Genomic DNA, 21,005 nt, shown 5'->3' with positions numbered 1-21,005 from the left:
GGAAGATAAGATGAGTTCACACTTAACCAGTTTTGACGAAGGCAAAGTGCGTTTTTTTTACAAAGATATGAAGAATTCGCTTTCTTGAAAAAAAAATTACAACTTACATCGTACACGACCAAAATTTTGAAATTTATGGGCGGCTTTAAAAAGTTGGAGAAACTTTGGGCTAAGTGTATCGAGACTTGTTAAAAAATAAAATAAAATACAAACAATAAAACAAAATTTATTTATTTATTTATTTAAGTATTTACTGTCTATACAAAAAATTCTGATCAGAGTAAAGATGAAATAAGGAACGAAAGACAAACTGTGTTTGTTATGCAGTGTTACCAATTTAGTTTCGAAGTCAGAGGCCACATTGATCGCTGCAGTTGACCTAACAAAACAAATTAGCTTCTTATAAACTACATTATTTTTTTAAATATTGCAACAAAGGTATTAAACATTTTATAGCATTGTCTGTGAAGATTAGCTTAATTTTGACTTTTGAAGAAACCATTACTTTTCGTTAATGGAAAAATTTTATCACTTTTGTCTTTAAAAAAGACATGTACCTAGGTACTTATACATATTCAAATTGCTCAATTTGGAAGTTTTTCTTAGCTGTTATCTGGGCAGAATGCTAATTGATGAGTATATAAGCAGAAAGTCAAAAACCAACACAGATCCAATTGAGAACGAAACAATGTTGAAATATTTCAAAGTGAGTACTAAATTTTTTGTATTAACTAGCTTAGTCTGAAGTAAGGGTTTAATTTGGCAACGTTTTTAATAAAGTTTACGTGTATAACGACAATCATGAGATCCAATTTTATTATTTTCAATGTTGCCAACTTAGTCCAGTTATAAACTACTTTGATCAAAAATATAGCTAAGCGCATGATAGGTTGCTGCTGTGGGAGCTCTGGTCTTAATCAGTCTCATTATGACTGCTTATGGGGGAGGAAAATCAGGACGAAAAGAATAAAAACAGATACAATAAAGCAGAAATTGGATAAAGGTACGCAAATAATTAACTTGTAGCATTTATTTACGTATTTTGACTTTTTTTAGTCACACTGTATGGACCAGTTTTGGAGCACAAAAAATATACTATGTAATATTAAAATTTCTGCTTAATAAATTATTTCAAAAACCGATTTTTTTAAGAGTTATTTTTAGTGTAACTTGTAACAAACTACCCGCATATTTTTTTTAATTTTCAGACTTAACAAACTACATAATAATTACTGATATTTGCTGTTTTCAAAAGCACGAATAGTATTTGAAACCAAATACTCCGTAATGATAAAAAATTTCGAAAAAGAAAATTTATTCTATATTTATTTTCAAATTTTTAGCAGTCATTTGGGAATTCTGCTTAGTATTTATTTTCAAAGTTGTTTAGTATTTATTTTTTTCAAAATTTAGCTAGGAAGCCTGAAAGTTTTTACTTTAGCAGTTAGTTAACGTTAGTTTAATTTTCTAGCAACCAACATTTGGAAATTCTGTTTAATTATTTATTACCCTAATATTAAAAATAAACATGTGTATAAATATTCAATTTTGCTTTATTTGTAACGTCTGTTTTATGGCTGTAATCAGACTTGAATGCAAATTTTTGGGTATATAAGCTTAACGAAAACTATAGGTTGACATAGATCCATTTATGAAACACACCATAATGTTGAAATACGTCAAAGTAAGTCATAATATAAAATGCTTAAAAGTACTAATCTATTACTGTAGATTGCCGCTTTTGCTGCTGTAGTTCTAAGCAATCTTATCATGACTGCTTATGCACAAGGACAAGGGGAATCACAGAAATCACCATAAAAATTACAATGAATGACGGTATGCAATTTTTTTCTAATTTTCTGATCTATTTCGTTTTTACAGAATTCTATATCTGTTTTTGAAGCGGATTATGTAATATTGGAATTTGACGTTAATAAATTATTTGAAGGCAATAATCTATGTCTTTTTAATTACTTTACCCCTATTGTAGTGCTAAACAAGTATAATCTTTTATTATAAAAAATGTCTTACTAGTTGTTATGAACTTATTCCTTTTTAAAAACTCAAACAATTACAAACAGATAGATTTCTAGTTTTTTTACAGAATATTCAACACAAATTTTTCCACCAATTTTTTTAATCCGGCTCGAAGGACCAATCGACGTGCAGCCTATTTATTACTTATTAACTTACCTCAGTCCAATAAGGAAGATAGAGGTGAAAGGAAAAAAATGGTATTCACTTATAAAAACTTGTTTTTATTAATCTCTTTTGCAATTTTCTCTTATTTATTAAATTATTACATTTTGTTATACTAAAATAAATTACATTACTGAACGTAATAGTTAAACTTTAAGTAAAAGTCTGTCAATTAAGCTTTTATTTTAGTATAGTTTGCCACAAAAATTGTTTGAGGTCGTCAAACCTTGTCACAAACAACAGTTTTGGTTGAAAAAATCACCATTTCCCAAAAATGCGCACCTTTCTTGTCCGCATTACAAATGCAAACATTGATTTCTACTTCGACCTTAAAAGTCATTAGCAGCAAACGGATGTCTTGCACATTCCGACCTTGTTATATGAATTATTACTCCACATAATAACGCACCACAGACGGCACGGCGTCGTTTTTCCTCACCTCCTTCTCCAAACCAGTCAAAAAAGGAGATCATTAGTGAAAATCAACCAAACTCTCTCCCTTTGCTCAAACCGATTGACTATAAAACCAAAACTGGAGCACACATGGTTAAATATTATAGTTTGATTCAGTTTTAAACAAATTAATAAACTGTGCAAATTAATTGCAAAAACGAGGCACGCAACGTAATTAACTTGTTTGTTTTGGTTCGAAGGTAGTCAACAAGACGGAAAATTAATGCTTCGTTCGATCACATACCCATTTAGTTTGTTAAGTTTGTTAAGGGGTTTGACGCACTCCGCACGCGTCGGGCTGTAAAGTTTTATTCGGGACAGCCTGTATAACGCCGGCATTACGCCAACTATGTATTTCACACTTTATTTTTAATATTACAGGAGAACATAACCGGCATAAAGTACACTCACGGCCAACTCTGACTCCACGTACGAGCTTAGTAATTTTGTTTATTGTTATGTCGGATAAAATCTTCAGAAATCTAAATTAATAATGCAAACGTAAAACTTAATGTTACGAGTAGCTCGCAAATAAATCAAACGCACTTTCTGATGTCTCATGACCGAGTAAACATCGTGTTTAGAGGCAATTTTTTCGCACGAAGAATTTTCCCTGTCTTGCATTTTTTACGCGGATTATTTTTATTAAGCAGCTGGATAATGTCGCTGGAATTTATGTCTTCGACTATTATGAAAAAGTTTAATAAAAGCAGCGGTAATTGCCGGCGGGTTGGTGATAATTTTGCATCGCGTGAAAATTAAAAGCGCCGGAATTAATTTTCGTAAACCAATAAAATTATTTTCTGGAAATTTCCTATGCAATTCCTGCTGACTGTGCAGGTGTAGTAACAATGCGCACTTTCATGAATTAAGGCGCTTTCATTTTAGCGATGATGTCAGAAGGAAAGTTTTATACAAACCAAATAAAAATGCTCGCTTTCTGGAGGGAACGAAACAAAACGCGAAACACTTTGTTCGTCTTGACGACGAAATTACAATATGTATATCAGAGATATGAAAGCAGGAATCCGGCAATATTTTTGTACTTGTTTGAACTTGGCTCTTTCATTGCTAGTTGGTTGTTGTTTTTCGAATGACTGAAATATTTAAAAAGTATGAGGAATGCGCGCCTTGTGCAAAATTCAGCGAGAGTCCTTGCTGCCAAAGGACGGCTGGAGACTACTGAAAATACATAACAAAAATATTTCAGCAAATTTTCGAATCATGAATTTTTTTAGCGAAAAACTAATTAATTTTCGACTAAGCACCATTTGAAAAATTTTATTTGGTTTTAAAAAATGTAAATGAACAAAGTTAAATATTTAATCTACTTTATTTGTAAAGTCAGATTTGGTGGTTGTTATCAGTCCAAAGTGATAATTTTTGAGTATATAAAGTTACTGAAAATTGCAAGGCGACACAAACACATTTTGGAAACGTAACACAATGTTGAAATACTTCAAAGTAAGTAATTCTTCAATTTCAGATTAAGGTAATAATGTATATTATTATATAGGTAGTTGCCTTTGCCGTTGTAGCTTTAAGTAGTCTCATCATGACTGCTTATGCACAAGGACAAGGACAAGGACAAGGACATATAGTGGAATAAAGATCTTACGCAAGAGTTTTACTCTGATTTACAGATACATCTAGTATGTAATATTACAATTTGAGCTGAAATAATAAACTATCTGAAAGCAATAAACTAACTATTTTAATTTTAAGTTTCCTTATTGTAAGTACCGAGTTTTCTCTGACTGTGGCTTTGAATTTAAATTGGCAACAATGAACAACGAAGAAATAAAAGGCACTTGAATAAACTATTCTAGTTTTTAAGTTATAATTGTTTTAATGAAAAAATAAAAATGTCTGTATTTGTAACAGGAACTATGTAAAATGATCCAAGGAATCGATTGGTGTCAAGATAATCGCAAAATTTGCAATAGTTTTTTAATTATGAATTTTTTTAAATTTTGCCTATTTTTGCGTTCTTGAGCAATTTACGAGAAAACTATTAGATTGCGAACAATGGTCTTTTTTGGAAAAGATAGATAAATAGAAGAGCTTTTCAACGACAATAAACTTCATTGGGATATCTTGAATAGTTCCGGAGTTATTGGGTGATAAATCTTCCGGGTATCGAAAATCGACAAAAATCTCGACGAAAAGTGGAACAATTGCGACGAAACTATAAGACTAAGAGCAAAACGGTTTGTTCCATTGTAAAGAGGAGATCAAAATCTATCAAATAGGATATGTTTTAGCATTTTTTTTTCCAAATTTTTTAATTTTTCGGAGACACGAGGGGGGGTGTTAATTTTTTTTTAATTTGATTTATTTTCTCAATTACGGCAAAACTATTTGAAAATCTGGAACTATTTTGGTTTAAGTTTATGTAAAATGATCTAGGGAATCGATTGGCGACAACAAAATCGCAAAATTCCCAATAGTTTTTTGGTTATGAATTTTTTTAAATTTTGCCTATTTTTGCATTTATGAACAATTTACGAGAAAACTATAAGTTGGAGAACAATGATCTTTTTTGAAAAAGATAGACAATTAAAATAGCTTTCTAAGGATAATAAACTTCATAAGGTTATCTCTAATAGTTCCGGAGTTATTGCATGATAAATGCTCCGAGTACCGAAAATCGACAAAAGTCTCGACGAAAAGTGGAACAATTGCGGCGAAACTATAAGACTGAGAGCAAAACGGTTTGTTCCATTGTAAAGAGCAGATCAAAATCTATCAAATAGGATATGTTTTAGCAATTTTTTTTCCAAATTTTTGAATTTTTCGGAGACACGAGGGGGGGTGTTAAAATTTTTTTAATTTGATTTATTTTCTCAATTACGGCAAAACTATTTGAAAATCTGGAACTATTTTGGTTTAAGTTTATGTAAAATGATCTAGGGAATCGATTGGCGACAACAAAATCGCAAAATTCCCAATAGTTTTTTGGTTATGAATTTTTTTAAATTTTGCCTATTTTTGCATTTATGAGCAATTTACGAGAAAACTATAAGTTGGAGAACAATGATCTTTTTTGAAAAAGATAGACAACTAAAATAGCTTTCTAAGGATAATAAACTTCATAAGGTTATCTCTAATAGTTCCGGAGTTATTGCATGATAAATGCTCCGAGTACCGAAAATCGACAAAAGTCTCGACGAAAAGTGGAACAATTGCGGCGAAACTATAAGACTGAGAGCAAAACGGTTTGTTCCATTGTAAAGAGCAGATCAAAATCTATCAAATAGGATGTGTTTTAGCAATTTTTTTTCTTAAAATTTTGATTTTTTTGGCGATATGGGTAGTGTTAAGAAATTTTAAATTTTTTTATTTTCCCAATTACGGCAAAACTGTTTGAAAATGTGAAACTATTTTGGTTTAAGACTATGTAAAATGATCCAAGGAATCGACTGGCGTCAAGAAAATCGCAAAACTCTCAATAGTTTTTTAGTTATGATTTTTATTAAATTTTACTTATTTTTGCATTTATGAACAATTTATGAGAAAACTATTAGTTTGAGAACAATGATCTTTTTTGTAAAAGTTAGATAATTAGAAGAGCTTTCCAACGATAGTACACTTCATAGGGTTATTTCTAATAGTTCCGGAGTTATTGGTCGATAAATGCTCCGGGTACCCAAAATCGCCCAAAATCTCGACAAAAATAGTTTTATTTCCAAATCCCTCAGATAGAAACGCGAAAACACAAGCTTAAAGTTCGAGGGCTGTCGTTATGAATATCTAGACACCCGAGAACTCCAAGCGTTTTCGCATTAGTTTTATTCAAAAATTTTTTATTGGATCATTTTTTAAAATATGTTGCTATGAGAAGCGAGTTTTAAAATTGTGAAAACAGATTGCTATCGGAAACGTGTTTTAAAATAGTGTTTAAAATCTAGGATTCATATATTAAAAAGAAGGTTCAAAATGTTCCCAACAAAAAAAAAGGTTTTAATGGGTTTTGAAGTGGTTTTATTTTATCAATGACTCGTTATCTCAATTTCTGCCATCGTAATGATGACCCTTTAAATTTTTTTAGATTCTAGATCAATGATAAATCAAATGCTTGAATTGAGTATGTGTAGAAAATTCCCAAAATTTCGAGTCACTTGTCCGTTATTAGGGAAAGTCAATTTAGCAACGTCACCTCTCGTCTCTCAACTTTCGCCCAGTTGGCGCTTCTTGAACGTCGCGGTAGAACTAGGCCACACACGCAATCACGTGGACGCCTCAACCAATCACCGCCAGACCTGTGGCTTTCGAATCTTGCATCTCTCTCACACTTCACCGCGAAAACAAAAACAGAACGGTAACATCGTGGCAGTCTCGTGGCGGCCTTCTTGATCCATTCAGCAGTGCTGTTGTGTTGTTTGTCGCGGCGTCATGTTCAAGTTTACGTTAATCGCGTTGGCGGCGATCGGCCTAGCCGCCTCCGATGATAAAACCAAAAACGATCAACTCAAAATTGACGTGATCAGCGTGCCTGAAGGCTGTGAAGTTAAGTCGAAAAATGGGGACATGTTGACCATGCACTACACGGGCACTCTCACCGATGGCACCAAGTTTGACTCCAGGTGAGGATGGTTCCCGGAGTTTGCCCGGAATTTAGCTAACTTTACAACGGGACGTTTAACGACCGGTTGCGGACCAGATGGCCATGAAATGCCACCGATACGTGATTGTTTGTTCGGATTTTGTGGGTTTATCGACATGGGACAGCTAGATAAGATAATTAAATATTTTGAAAAATGAACTTTTCATGCTCCCGGATCAAAAAAATTTTGAACCTATCAATTAATTCAATTTACATTTTTTTTTACGAATAGAATCAAGTTGGCGTGACCTTTGGCTTAACCATTTGACACACCCTGTATATTCTCTAAAACTGTCTCTAACTATGAAATATTTTGTTTTTTATATGTTTTATTTGACATATTGGGCATTTTGATTCGAAATTATAAAAAAAAGATTTTTATGAAGTTTTGCTGCAAAATTGAGATACAATCTGACAGATGTGTCAATAGATTTATGAAATCAATATGGAAAATTTTGAAAAAAACAGTTGCCTTGAGGATTCGACAGATTATTTGACATTCACTATTAAATTTTTAAACAAACTATATACTAATTAATTTGACAGATGTGTCAAGAAATTTGTTGGCACGGCCAACCTTGATACAATTTGACATTAAAAAAATACATACTCGAAAGAAATTTTGTATAAAAAAAGCAAATATAAAACAGAATTTTACTAAAATAGTGATTTTTGTGGTGTTTCTCTGAAAAAATGTGTTGTAAAGATTTGACATATGTGTCAAGTGTCAGTAATTCATGGCCATCGCTGACAGAATTTGGCATTTCTGAGTGAAATATGATTTAAAAGAAAAAATTAAATGTCAACATTTTCGAAGAAAAAACCTAAGTTTGCCGTGCCGATTTGACATAACGTCATGGCCAACTGTGACTTTGACGTCGATTGGGCAAAAACCCTCCAATCGAGTAGAAACTATTCGAAAGTTGTCCATAATTCGATGATGACAGGTTTCGCCTTCTGTAATTACCACAGATGCGTTGAAAAAAACATTAAATGAGCGAACAATCCGATATTTTATTATTTGCTGGTTGATAATAATTCTGATGGGCCTGAGGTCAATCACTGTAACGTGATGGGATTTTGTAGGGTAGTGACAAGTTAATTACTGTTGTAAAGGGTGTTAATTTAATTCTTGGCCAAAGGACGTTTAATTATGGAATATCTCTATTGTTGGGCTTGCCATTGTCTAGTTATGAGCCGCAATTTCTTGATAAATTATCGATAAATTATCATTTTAGTAATGGTCAAGTTATTAGAAATTTAGGCCAATAAATGTATTTGATGTGTTTAATTAATTTGGAATTTTAAATATGTGTTAATTAAAGATGAAATTGAAACGGATTTCGATGTGCTAAATTTTTGATGTCTGGTCGTTATTGGTAGAAAAGTAACAGTAGGTAGTGTAAAACTGGCTTTTCAGTGCATCATGTTTAATTCATCGGCGTTTAATTTGTGTTAATTGGCCTTAAACAAATGTTGGCAAGGACAACACCACTAATAATCATTTTCGATGAAAAATGAAAAAAGTGGAGTCGTTATTTTATTAATTAATGTCCTTCGTCAGTAATAATAGTTATTTGTGATCAAAAGGGCAAACTTGATGTAATTTTTTTGACCAGAAATTAAACTGAACGTTTTTTGAATAAATAAAACTTTTGTGAACATTTTAAAATAATAAATTGGTTCTTGTTTATTTGCAAATAAATTTGACACCAACCTTGCATTTTATTTTTATGCATTTTATATTGTGACTAATTAGGAACTTGTTTAATGATCTGGAAATGGAATTTTTTGATCTTTGAATGCCGTGGAAACATTACTTTCATGGTTAGCTGGTTTTCCTCTATGTACTACCGAAAGTTGTTTTTTTTGCAGAAATAAAGACTATTGTTATTATCAATGTTTTTGAATCGAGGTTATGATAAAAAAAATTTTCTTAGTAGCGGTAAAGTTTTGATATTTATTATAAAGATTTGAAGTTAAAAAATGAACGTTGGGACAAGATTTTTAAAATTTTGTATGATTAATTGATTTAATTTTTTTACAATAAAAAGCATAATCTGAGAGATCCCCTGTATGATTTTACCAAGAATAAACATAGTTTTCGTGAAAATGGTTCTGGAGTGAATGTAAACACTTAGCTTATCTTTAATCTGTGTAACAAATAAATAAAAAAACTAAATTTTTCATTAACAAATAAGGTCGGCAGTTTTATTTGCGACACTCTGTAGTTGTCTGCAATTTTTTGAAAATTCAATCCCGCCCCCACATTTCAATCTGTCAAGGCCTACTTTACAACTCGTCCTTCCCGGATCTGTAAGTTGCCGCCAGGGAAATGTAATGGGGTTTTCCTGTAACGTCGGCATATTCATCGTTTTTCGGCTCCATACTGTGCAAACACGTCCCGCTTGTTTTTCTTTATGTAATTTCCACATTTCTCGTTGTCTTGCAAACCAAATATATACACAAGAAAATACTTTATTGTGCTCTCCTCACTCAATTAAATCGCCGGAAAAAACATACCTCGACGAAAAACTTGAGGGAAATCGGGACAGGACCGGACTCGGTGATTGATGGTGCGGTTTATTGGTAATTTTCTGAGCCCTGTGGCCAAGTAAATGATGAGATGAGTGATGGAAGGATTTGGTTGAAGATTACAAAACGATTTGACCGATAAGAAAACTATTGTTAGTTGTGCTTTCATTTTTTTGTTACAAGAGATACGAGGTCGATTAAATTGGGGCAAAATTGCGCATTTTTATGCTGAACAATTATCTTAAAGAAAATTTGATTCATCATTTTTAGTTTTTAAATTATTGAAAAAAAAACGGAAATTTGTAATTTTTATATTTATTTTTTCAAGCGAAAACCAAAAAAACTAGACGTTTTTAACTAGAACGTTTTTCAGGCACTTTTTTACAAGAACTCTACGTCTGTCATCGTATTTTTCCAAGCGTTCTTGATGTCAGAGTTAAACACTCAACTATGTTTTTTCTTACGGCAGCCATATTCCCTTTTTGTATTTTTGAAAAGAGTTTTTTTTTCTGATTACAACGATGTATTACATGATATGATTGAATCCTATTTGTTGATCAAAATGGTGAAAAAAACATTTTTGCCAAGAGTGCTTTGAAAAAACGCCAAAAATTTTGTTTTTAAACAAACTAGATTTTGGAGGTTTAATTGAATTTGAACCTGGAAGCTTACTTGCTTACTGTCAAAATTTTGTCTCTTAAACTAAATTTTTGGCGATTTTTTCCAAAGCACTCTTTGCAAAAACACTTTTTTCTTAATTTTAATCAGCATGTAAGATTCGATCATTTTTTGTGATACATCGTTGTAATCAGGAACAAAAACACTTTTCAAAAATAAAAGTATCAAATATGGCGTCCATAAGAAAAACTGAAGTTGACTTGACCTGACCTGACCTGACCTGACCTGACCTGACATCAAGAACGCCTTGAATAAGGCGATGACAGATTTCGATTTCTTGTAAAAAAGAAGAATGCCTTACAAAAAAACGTCTAGTTCATTATTGGTTTTTCTTTAAACTTTCCTTTGACTTGACCTGACCTGACCTGACCTGACCTGACATCAAGAACGCCTTGAATAAGGCGATGACAGATTTAGATTTCTTGTAAAAAAAAGAATGCCTTACAAAACAACGTCTAGTTCTTTATTGGTTTTCCTTTAAAAAAATAAAAACAAAAATTAAATTTTTTTATTTTTCATAATAACTCAAAAACTAAAAATGACACATCAGATTTTCTTATAGATCATTTTTCAGCATAAAAATGCGCAACTTTGCCCTCGTATCTCTTATAATAACTGAGATTCCAATGGTGGAGCTTGAAAAATGGACACCCTGTATTGTGTATTGTATAGTGGGTCTCATTATAACTTTCAGATGGTCTATGCTGCACAAGTTTTAATGAAATTGACTAACTAAACATTGGGTTAGTGTTACTTGTATCCGGTGATGTTTTATGAAATAAAATTTTTGTAATTTTTATTTTTTGAGAAAGTTGGGAACTGTTTGAAGTGTGAAAAAAATATGATAAGCCATCTCGTTACGCGGACAAAGGTGGCATAAATAGCAATTTCCCATTTTTAAATCTCTTTATAATTCATTCGTTTGTCTCATTTTGAAGCCCGTTTAATCAAGCGTCGGTCCCTCAAATGAATAAATACGGCTGAATCGGAAGCTCGTCCCTGTCATGGGACAAATCACAATTTGCATGAAAACGACCCAAATAACAAGACCGAAAAAAAATAAATATTCATCCATCCATACCGACCCTGCCGTTATCAGATTATCCACTTGGCGGAGCCCCGGTCGGCAGGTCCGTAATTGGCTTTTATTGGACACGCCGGAATCCAGGACCGGCTCATCCGGTCGTAATAACTTTCACGTGATGGACTCCAGACCCGGAAAATTCGTCCGTTAATAATTTAAGAGTGATACATCACGATTAGCCGGCCGGGGATTATGTAACTGTCTGTTTGCGATTTATACATTTTTATGCCCCCGGATTTATCCGGGAGAAGTTGTTTATTCCGGAGGCGAGCTTTATTGCTTCTCGTTAAAGTCGTTGTTTATTAGACGCACGCACGAAACCAAATTTATTCCAAGCGTACCTATTATTTATTTGGGAAAAAAGATTTCATAATACATACAGGGTGGCCAAAGTGTTGTACACCAAAAGTTTTATGTTTTAACTAGCACATATTTTTTTCATTTTTTAACATACATAGTGTCCCAGTAAAATTCTTTTCAAGTGTAAAGGTTGTTTCAGAAGTGAGCTACAAACTTAATTTTTTTTTATAAAACACCCAATCTTTTTGTATTTTTGGATGCATCTTTTGTTCACGGATGGTTTTAAGCTAAACTTTAGTTGTTCGATTCTGCTTAGTTTTTGCAATAATTTTTTTTTTAATAAAACACGCTTTCAAAAAATTCATGAGACTTAACTAAGAAAAAACTTTTTGGTGGAGGCGCGAGTTAAATTTTTTTCTTAACAGTTGAATCATTTAATTTTTTTATTTTTGCATCTAAAAGGCTTTTTGTCTTACTGTTTACGTAAAAGACATTTTATTTTAAACATAAAAAACAACTACTATTGTAACATTTCAGCTAATAATAACTCTGTTATTGTCACTTGATCCATTCTTGTGATAGATAGTTAGGTAATGGGAAGAAATAACATTGGTCTTTTGTCCCAATTTTTTTTAAATGCTACATGTTTCGGTCAATAATTTTTTGAACATTTTCAGGCTTAAGTTACAAGTAACAATTACTCTTTTTTATATTGTCTATTTATTATTGGCCGAAACGTTTTAATAAAATTTGTTTTTCATTGTTAGTGCATTAATATTTAAATTTTAATATTAATTTTTTTTTTGATTTATTAACTTTAGATATTCGATAATTAAATACATAATATTAGGGAAACAAAAACATAAAATGAGGTGTCGTTACATATATTTTTTTTCAGTTATTTAAGTTACAATTTTTTTCTTTTCTTATACTTTTAATTGTAACGCGTTAAACAAATAACGGTCCCTTCTATCAACGAATTAGAGCACATGTGTAAATTTACATTGGCAGATTTCGTTGCATTGTGCTGGGTTCGATAGCAGATAACGGAGCTGATAGCTGACATGTTTGCACACATTTCTAATTTAAGAAACAAGAAAAACAAAGTTAACAACCCTGCAATGTCGAGCGCCCTTGTAAGGCATATGTTCGTTTGAAGCTTAACAGCGCGATGGAATAAATTAAAATTGCGGTTTGAAGACGATGGCAGACAGGTCGTTTTATTGCTGTTTATGTGGAGTGAAATGTGCACGCCTGGCTGAATTTTATCATCTATGGTAATTGCAAAAAGTGCACTTCGCGGAGGTGAAAGAATGACTGACGCAAATATTTTAAGTCAATAACGTTTTATAAAATCATTGTTTAAGGTTAAATATTGGTTATGCAATATCGTTTATTTGTCCACCCATTCGTTCGGAAATTAATAAAAAAGCGATGGGGTGTGCCCCCAGTATCAATTTCCCCCTATTGACATTTCGTATTTATTGAATCTCTCTGGTATTAAGTGCCTTTGCGCCCGTTGAGAAGAATCAAAAGATACGTTCAGATCCGGTGTTCTTTTAAGCCGCAATCAATCGCGGATTATCCCTCGAGAAGATATTCTGATTGAAGTTGAATCGAGGGGAGATTATGTTTGCTTTGATTGTTTCACTTGAAGATGATTGCTGACATTTAATTCCCTTGGATGAAATAATACAGCGCCACCCTTAACCCGATTATCTCTTTCCACATCTACCCTCATGCAATTTTTACGGTTTATGATTGTTGCGAACGTAAACCTGGACTAATTTTGGGCGCTTTGCTATTGTTGGATGATAATGGAGCGGTTTCGAATCGAAATCCGGGGATTCCGGAATGACTACTGCGATGAATATTACACGCGCTGGACGAAATCTGCTGGTTTTACACTTTAATCAACCCTCATTCAAATTATCTAAAAATTAGTTTTTTTCCATATATGGTTTCAGTTTTTTGTTTATCACGTATAGAGATTTTTTAAATGATTTTTTCAGTTTTTCAAAATTTAATATATTATGTCTTTCGTTATTGCATTTGCACTATTTTAATCCCTTTGAATAGTATCTGTACGCACAGTCACTATAAAAAAGAATGACACTCCTAAAACCGCAATCACAAATCTTTTCGATATGAAACGGTTAATTTATACGTTTGGCTAGTTTATAAATTAGGTGTCATTCTTTTTGATCGTGACTGTACATACATATAGGGTGGCCCAAATTAATTTTTTTTTAGCCGTAGACACTAGCCCCCAGATTTTCCTAAAATCTGTACGCACAGTCACTATAAAAAAGAATGACACTCCTAAAACCGCAACCACAAATCTTTTCGATATGAAACGGTTAATTTATACGTTTGGCTAGTTTATAAATTAGGTGTCATTCTTTTTGATCGTGACTGTACATACATATAGGGTGGCCCAAATTAATCTTTTTTTTTAGCCGTAGACACTAGCCCCCAGATTTTCCTAAAATTATTTTTTTAATGGAACACCTTTTATTTTTCGCATGTTTAGATGTAGCTTTTAACATTGGTGTTTTTGAGTTAAATTTTTATTGGTCGAGTTTGGATAGTTTCTGATTTTTTTTTGACTGAAACATGCTTTTGAAAAAAATCCTATATAAAGTCTAAAAATCCTAGAAAAGTAGGACTTTCACCACTTTAAAGAAGAAAGTTGAAATTTCAATTTCCTATTTTTTATTTAAATGCCTTATTTAAAGGCCTTTAAATTGTTTCTCTAAAATCAATGACAGTTAAGTGTCTCTTCTACTCAGAAGAGCACTAACTTTAATAATAATAATAATAATAATAATAACTTTAACATTAAAAAAATGTTTAACTATACCTATTATTTCAGTGAAATTTTTAGCTAATAATAAGCTAACCATTAGGCCGTTATTGGTCATTTATTACAGTGAAATTACTAAAATTTTAATATTTATGGCGAATCTTCACGGAGAAAAAATCCATTACACTTTATAAAAAATATTATACATATTTTTAGAATTTTCATTAAAAATAAGTATAGTTGCAAAGTTTATTAAATGGTAATAAGATAATCTGTTAAAAATATTCTGTTACATTTTAATATACCATAAGTTAACCATTAACAAAACATGGCGCCTAGGTCTTAACGCGTAATGAATAATTTTTTAAATAATAGAAATTATGCACAGAAGTATTTAGTTTGTATCAAAACATGTATTAATCTTATTGAAGAAAATATTCTTTAGTTGTAATGTCATAAATATTAATGCTAACAAAAAAAAATAACTTTATTAGAAAAAACGTGCTAGAGAAATTTTAATAGAGTTTTCCCCGTGTTTAAATCCCAGTATAAATCTTGAAGTCAATTATCTTTTTAGTTATTCACTTTTTGATAAACAGTTTAATAATCTTTGAGAAGCAAAAACAAAAATTAAAATGTTACATTTAACTTTTTCATGATATTCAAAGTTTTAGTTACAAATTTTTTGTTTTTTTTACGTTCCTAATTGTAATGCGCTAAACAGTTGGTGTAGGTTTAAGTTTGAAGTTCTCTTTAAAGTGGTGAATGTCTTATTTTTCTAGAATCCTGTGTTTTTGTGTAATGAATTAAAAAAGCGTGTTTTTTTTCAAAAAAATAAAATTATTTCAAAACTTAGCAAAATTGACCATACAAGTTATTAAAAACAACCATACAAGTATTAAAAACTACGTTTAAAATGCAATAAAAATCAAATTTAGTGCGTTCTATTTAAAAAACATAGTTTGTATTGTAGCCTATTTCGGAAACACTCGGTGTATTTGAGTATAATTTTACATAATTATTAGGTATAGTAATTAAAGGACAAAAATGTACATTTTAAAAACAATTCCAGTTGACTTGAGAACTTCTAGCAAATCACTCTAGAATGTACATTCAAAAAATTATTTTTTTATTCCCGCTTATGTGATTTAATCGAAAATCTCAGCCCAGTATCGATAAACATGAAAAAATGCTCCTCTAAGGTATAGGTGAAACCTTCTTGAAAGGACACCTCCGAATAACGGACACCTCTCCACAACGGACACTTGTCCGTTGTTGAGAGGTTTTACTGTATTTAACATAATGAGCGACAGTACAACTGGAAATAGTCAGAAGATCGTCAGAAGCAATGACGGCGCAGATTTTTGTTGGTTGAAACTTTAATAGAAAATGTGAAAAGGAAAAAAAATCAAAGAAAAATACTATTAATATGCAACTATGTAGATTGATCTTTTTTAATAATTGGAACGAATTATAACGTTGATTAAATTTAGTTGAAAAGAGGAAATCAAGATTTTTGGAATAAAAATATATTATTCGTTTACTACTAGTCTACATTAAGATAAACTGACCCTAATATTACAAAAGGAGAAGCAGTCTGCAACATTTTTCAAGTTGCAAAATATTTAAAAAATTTAACATCCTAATTTTTTTTCGAAAAGAAGGAGAAAAAATTAATTTTTTGCACACCAGTCTTATAATTAATTTTAAAAAATGAACTCAATTCTTTGACCGTATTCAATAAAATTTTATCAACTTGGCATTTGGTAAATCAAGTGCAACTTTACTTCCTTTCCCATCGATAGTTTTTGACACGTATCTGCCTAGTTTTCGTTGCTTTAACTTTAATAATGCGCTGAACTTTCTGCATGGCAAATGAGTCATTTATCCCGTCTGCGGTTCCGCCACTGTCTTCTATCTTAGCGATGTGCGCGTATTTTATTCAAAAGGCTGCAAAAGGCAGCCGCTAACTTGATCAGATGTTCGCATGTGTCACGTGAAGAGGGATTCAGTTTGTAAATATTTGAATGGTAGCAGCTCTGAAAAACTTCAGCATTTCAGACGAGGTTATAGTGTATGTAAAGTGGGCGACGCGACTTAATTAATTACGTTGAAAGCTCGAATGTTGCAACGATTGAAAATCAAATTTACTCTTCTTGTGCTGAAATTTCAGGGATGTTGGGGGTGGGGTTTGGGCTGTTTGCAGAAAAGTTGTACGTGGACCGAGAGTGCAGTCTTTCCATCGATCACTGCATACATTTGACTACAAATTAGTTTAATGGGATCGTTGGGAGTGATTATTACCAGAAATTCACAATTTCAGAGCTTTATTGGCGGACCAACTGCCTGAAAACGACCAATTCCAACTTGTCGCCCGGATTTATTTCAGCAAAAAGTATCCCTGATAACATGGATGCTTTTTTCTTAAAAAAAAAACTCAAAAAAAATCGCAAAATTATTGTTACTTTTGTCAGCCAGACACTGAAGAGATTTTTAATTTCTGAATATAACAACTTGTTTTCAGAGTTTCACCAATTAACGATTGACAATTTTCAGTTAAAACAAAAGCCACTTTATTCTCAAGAGTTCACTACAGGGCCAAAAGTATTTTATTTTCTATTTAATACTCATTGTTGATGGGAATTAAATAATGTCCACAGGGGCAATTTTTTGAGTTTTCAGATTTTTTTTTCTGAATTAAAGCACTGAAATAAAAACTTTTTCTTTTACAGCCGGATTAGAAAAATATATTTTGTAAATAAGTGCCAAAAATTTTACTTATAACGTCTGTAAAATACTGAAGAAAATGGCTTGAATGCAACGGTTTTATAATTAGCAGGGTGTTTCGTCAAAAAGTACCCAAAAAAATCGTACAAATGGGTCGAAAGTGTGTTATTATTCCTTTCGAGGTCTTAAATACGTTGTTAATAATAAAATAATATGTATTTTTTACAACGAAACGAAAAACAATTACAAAATTACAATTTTTCGAAATTTGAATTAGGTCAAATTTTTTTTTGTTATTTTGTATTATTCCAGCTTTTAGTACATTCTTCATTCTTGTCTCCAACCAGAAACGCATTTTTTAGCACAACTTTGTCAAAAATAAACCGAAAAATTGTTCCAGAATATAGTAATTCTTGCAATCTTTTGCACGTTTTTAAGATAAAAATTTCGCAGTTTTTGAGTTATACAGTGAAATCTCCTTTAATGGACACCTCTGCACAACGGACATTTTGTAGGAACGTAACAAAACCTATTTTAAAATTTCCACCTCCCATTAGCGGACACCTCTCTACAACGGACAGTTGAAGATTCCCCATCGGTGTACGTTGTTGAGAGGTTTTACTGTACTAGCACAATTTTTTAAACTCAGTTTTGTACAAGATAGAATCAAATAAATATGATTTTTTCCTTTTCCTTTTTTTCAAACTTTGCTGCTTTCATTTAGGTACAAAATTAGTTTGAAAAACTTTGGCAAAATAAATCGAATTAATTGCAAACTACTTTTGTTACATAACATTTTTGGGACCCCAGTACAAAAAACGCACATAAGGTTTTAGCTTGAAGTTTTCTTGATTTTTTCTATTTTTTTTAAACTTTAAACACGTTTTTTCTCAAAAATTATAAGTTCTACGAGAAAATTGAAAAAACGGTCGAAATCTACCTTGAGTCAACTATCAAATGCTGAAAACTTTTAATAAAAAAAAAATCGAAAACTGACTTAAGCGAAAATGATGATTTTTAAGTCGATTTCGGGGATTTTCTGGGAGTTTATGTGCAAATGAAAAATCGATATTCACAGTAAACGCTCAAAATAGATCAATATTTTGAGAAAACTACCTGTCGTGAAACTCATTAACCATTTTTCATTATTTTCCGCCCTAAAACTGACGTTTTTCCAGAATCACCTCCGAAAGATTAAAAATATTGTTTTTTTTAACAACGGTTTAAGTACTTTTTGAACTCTTAGGTTCTCCAGGAGTAGATTCTAAAATGCCATTGGAGTGTATTTTTCTGGTTTTGCTTTAATTTTTCTCGATTTTCTAATTCTCAGTTAAAAACCCGGTTTATTGATAATTTTGAACGCGCTTTCCTCTGGCAAATTAAAGAATTGATTAATTATTACTTTAAATTTTCTATTTCGATCGATGTAACAGTTTACGGTTAGAGAGGAATTTTTATTTTTTTTTTTTTGACCCTCCAATCAGCTCGATTTCCGCGCAATCAATCCGCGTCTCCGGTAAGTGAAAATTTTACGGCCCAAGTTGCCTTAATAAAATAAGGGGGCGTCGTGCAAGCAAGTAAACCTCCGAGACCTGGAATTACGACTGAAAGTTGGCGTTACGGTGCGTGCGTGTTGCTCAGCTTTAATAGTATGTATTTTTGGGGGGCGGAGTCCTTTAAAGTTTTAATGGGCGCTGGGCCATGTCTTAATTCTTTTTATTGCACCCCCGGAACGTCCCAGACGTGCGAGCATTCATTAAACTTTTCTAAGACAGCTCCGACCCAATTGCTACTTTCCTGACTGAAGGAGCGCAGTAAAAGGTGCATCCTGAATGTTGCATACGGCGAGTTTATTTCCACTGAAAAAACTCTCGAATTTTTTTGAGTGGGAAATGGGTTTTTTAGTATGTCGATGAAAAATTGAGATCCGATTTTAGGAAACTTTTCCAACATGCATTTTTTTAAGGCTTTTCTTAAAACGTTTTGGTAAAAATGGAAATATTTGACACCCTTTTTATTTTTCCTAAATTTCGAATTGTATCCTAAACGAGTTTTAAACTACAGTTGTGCTTTATTTTCTAATTTATAAAAAGATTTTTATCTTATTTTATAGTTAGTTTTATAGTTTTTTATTTTTATTTTATAGTTATTTTATTTTGCTTCTAAACATTTTTTGTTTTTTAAGCTTCCAGTATTTCGGTTATTAGTTTCTTAATTTCCTCATTTTTCATATTTTTATTACCTCATTTTTTCAGTTTTTCGTAGTTTTACTATTTTATCTTATTATTGTTCTTTCTTTGCAGTTTCATAATTTTTTAATTATCACCTTTTCAGTCACTCAGATCTTCAGAATTTTAATATTACTGTTTTTTAGTTTTTTTGTATTCCAGTTTTTACGTTTTTTAGCTTTTCAGTTTCTTAGTGTTTTGATTTTTTATTCAGAATCTAGTGTTTCAATATATTAGTGCTTGTCTTTTCCAGTTCTATAATTTTTTCAGTGTCTTAAGTTTTTCAGGATTTCAGTCTGAATACTGTTATGCTTTTGTGTTTTTAGTTTCCCAGCGTTAAAGTTATTTTTTCAGTGTTTCAACTTTTAATTTTTGAAAATATGCAATCTCTAATTCTATATTAAATTATTTTTTAATATTAAACAATTTTTGTATCGTATAAAATGTGCCTTGATGTTGGAATAAAAACAAATTACGTAGAATTGTCAAAATTGTAGTCTTCGTGTAATTATTAATTTTTCCAAATCTACTGTGTAGATTTTAATTAGTTGTGTGAATGTTCTATTTTTCTAAGATTCCTAGATTTTCTGTCATAAAAAACACGTTTTTATCAGAAAAATCCAATTATTTCAAATACTTAGCATTAGAATCGACTATTTTATTTGCATCCAAGGCGAAATCTAGTTCTCTGGGTAAGACCGGCCTTAAACCGGTTCACTGGTGTCTCATTTGTCCCAGGAATGAGTAATTGACCAATAAAAATCATCTACTTGTTTAACTGGTGCACAAAAAATTGCAACACGATTGAAGCATTTGTCATTGGATATGGAAGGGATATTGCACTCCCAACTGTCAAACAGACCAATCATGAGGCGTTCAAAACTGAACAAAAAATTGTTGTTTGATTATTTTGTAAATGTCGGCCAAACCATCTAGAATTTCGCTGTTTTCTAAGAAAATTACACATTTCCTATTACACCAGGGTTCAAAAATCGTGGATAAATTGTGGATGTTTTTGATAAACATTGTTTCTTGCAAGTTTTTTAGCAAAAACTTAATTGTTTTGCAAGATTCCGTCACAAAACTCAAAAGAAATCAAAAATCTTTATATCATTTTCGTCATTAACTTGGGCTTTGAAATTTATGAGTTATGGTTTCATTTATACAAGTTCCTGATCTTTGAGAAGTTAAAACAAAAAATTGGGTGTTCCATTTAACTTTTTCAAGTTATTCAACTTTTAACAAACTTTGTATTTTCTATGTTTTCAGGCTTACAGTCTTTCAATTACATAGTTTTTAAGTTTATTCTCAGTATTTCAGCTTTTTCATTTCTTAATTTCCCATATTTTATATTCATTTTTTAATTTTTTTAAGTTATTTATTCAGTTT

At 31.6% G+C, this 21,005-nt stretch overlaps 1 protein-coding gene and 3 long non-coding RNA genes across 5 annotated transcripts in view; all 4 read left to right on the top strand.

Annotated features, from left to right (window-relative positions):
• Window positions 1-581: 581 nt before the first annotated feature.
• Window positions 582-1,142, top strand: LOC107397692 (uncharacterized). Its single transcript, XR_001574748.2, has 3 exons — window positions 582-706; window positions 890-1,003; window positions 1,057-1,142. It is a non-coding gene; the product is annotated as an uncharacterized LOC107397692 (long non-coding RNA).
• Window positions 1,143-1,574: 432 nt separating this feature from the next.
• On the top strand, window positions 1,575-1,955 carry LOC103312500 (uncharacterized). Its single transcript, XR_511380.3, has 3 exons — window positions 1,575-1,684; window positions 1,732-1,836; window positions 1,882-1,955. It is a non-coding gene; the product is annotated as an uncharacterized LOC103312500 (long non-coding RNA).
• Window positions 1,956-3,815: 1,860 nt separating this feature from the next.
• On the top strand, window positions 3,816-4,357 carry LOC107397704 (uncharacterized). The gene is made up of 2 exons (XR_001574755.2): window positions 3,816-4,116; window positions 4,169-4,357. It is a non-coding gene; the product is annotated as an uncharacterized LOC107397704 (long non-coding RNA).
• A 2,496-nt stretch (window positions 4,358-6,853) lies between these two features.
• The window catches only part of Fkbp14 (FK506-binding protein 14), a 36,912-nt gene continuing 22,760 nt past the window's right edge, over window positions 6,854-21,005 (top strand). Inside the window, exon 1 of one of the 2 annotated variants that reach the window (XM_965813.2) lies at window positions 6,854-7,238. In XM_965813.2, coding sequence (XP_970906.1) covers window positions 7,048-7,238 — 191 coding nt within the window. In that variant the 5' untranslated portion in view covers window positions 6,854-7,047. The remainder of the gene's footprint in view (window positions 7,239-21,005) is intronic. The other variant, XM_008193265.3, reaches the window with a different exon arrangement.

Source organism: Tribolium castaneum, chromosome 1 (genome assembly GCF_031307605.1).
Source record: "Tribolium castaneum strain GA2 chromosome 1, icTriCast1.1, whole genome shotgun sequence".
Taxonomy (NCBI): Eukaryota; Metazoa; Arthropoda; class Insecta; order Coleoptera; family Tenebrionidae; genus Tribolium; species Tribolium castaneum.
The sequence above is the reverse complement of the archived record's forward strand: the minus strand, read 5'-3'. Positions and strand labels throughout refer to the sequence as shown.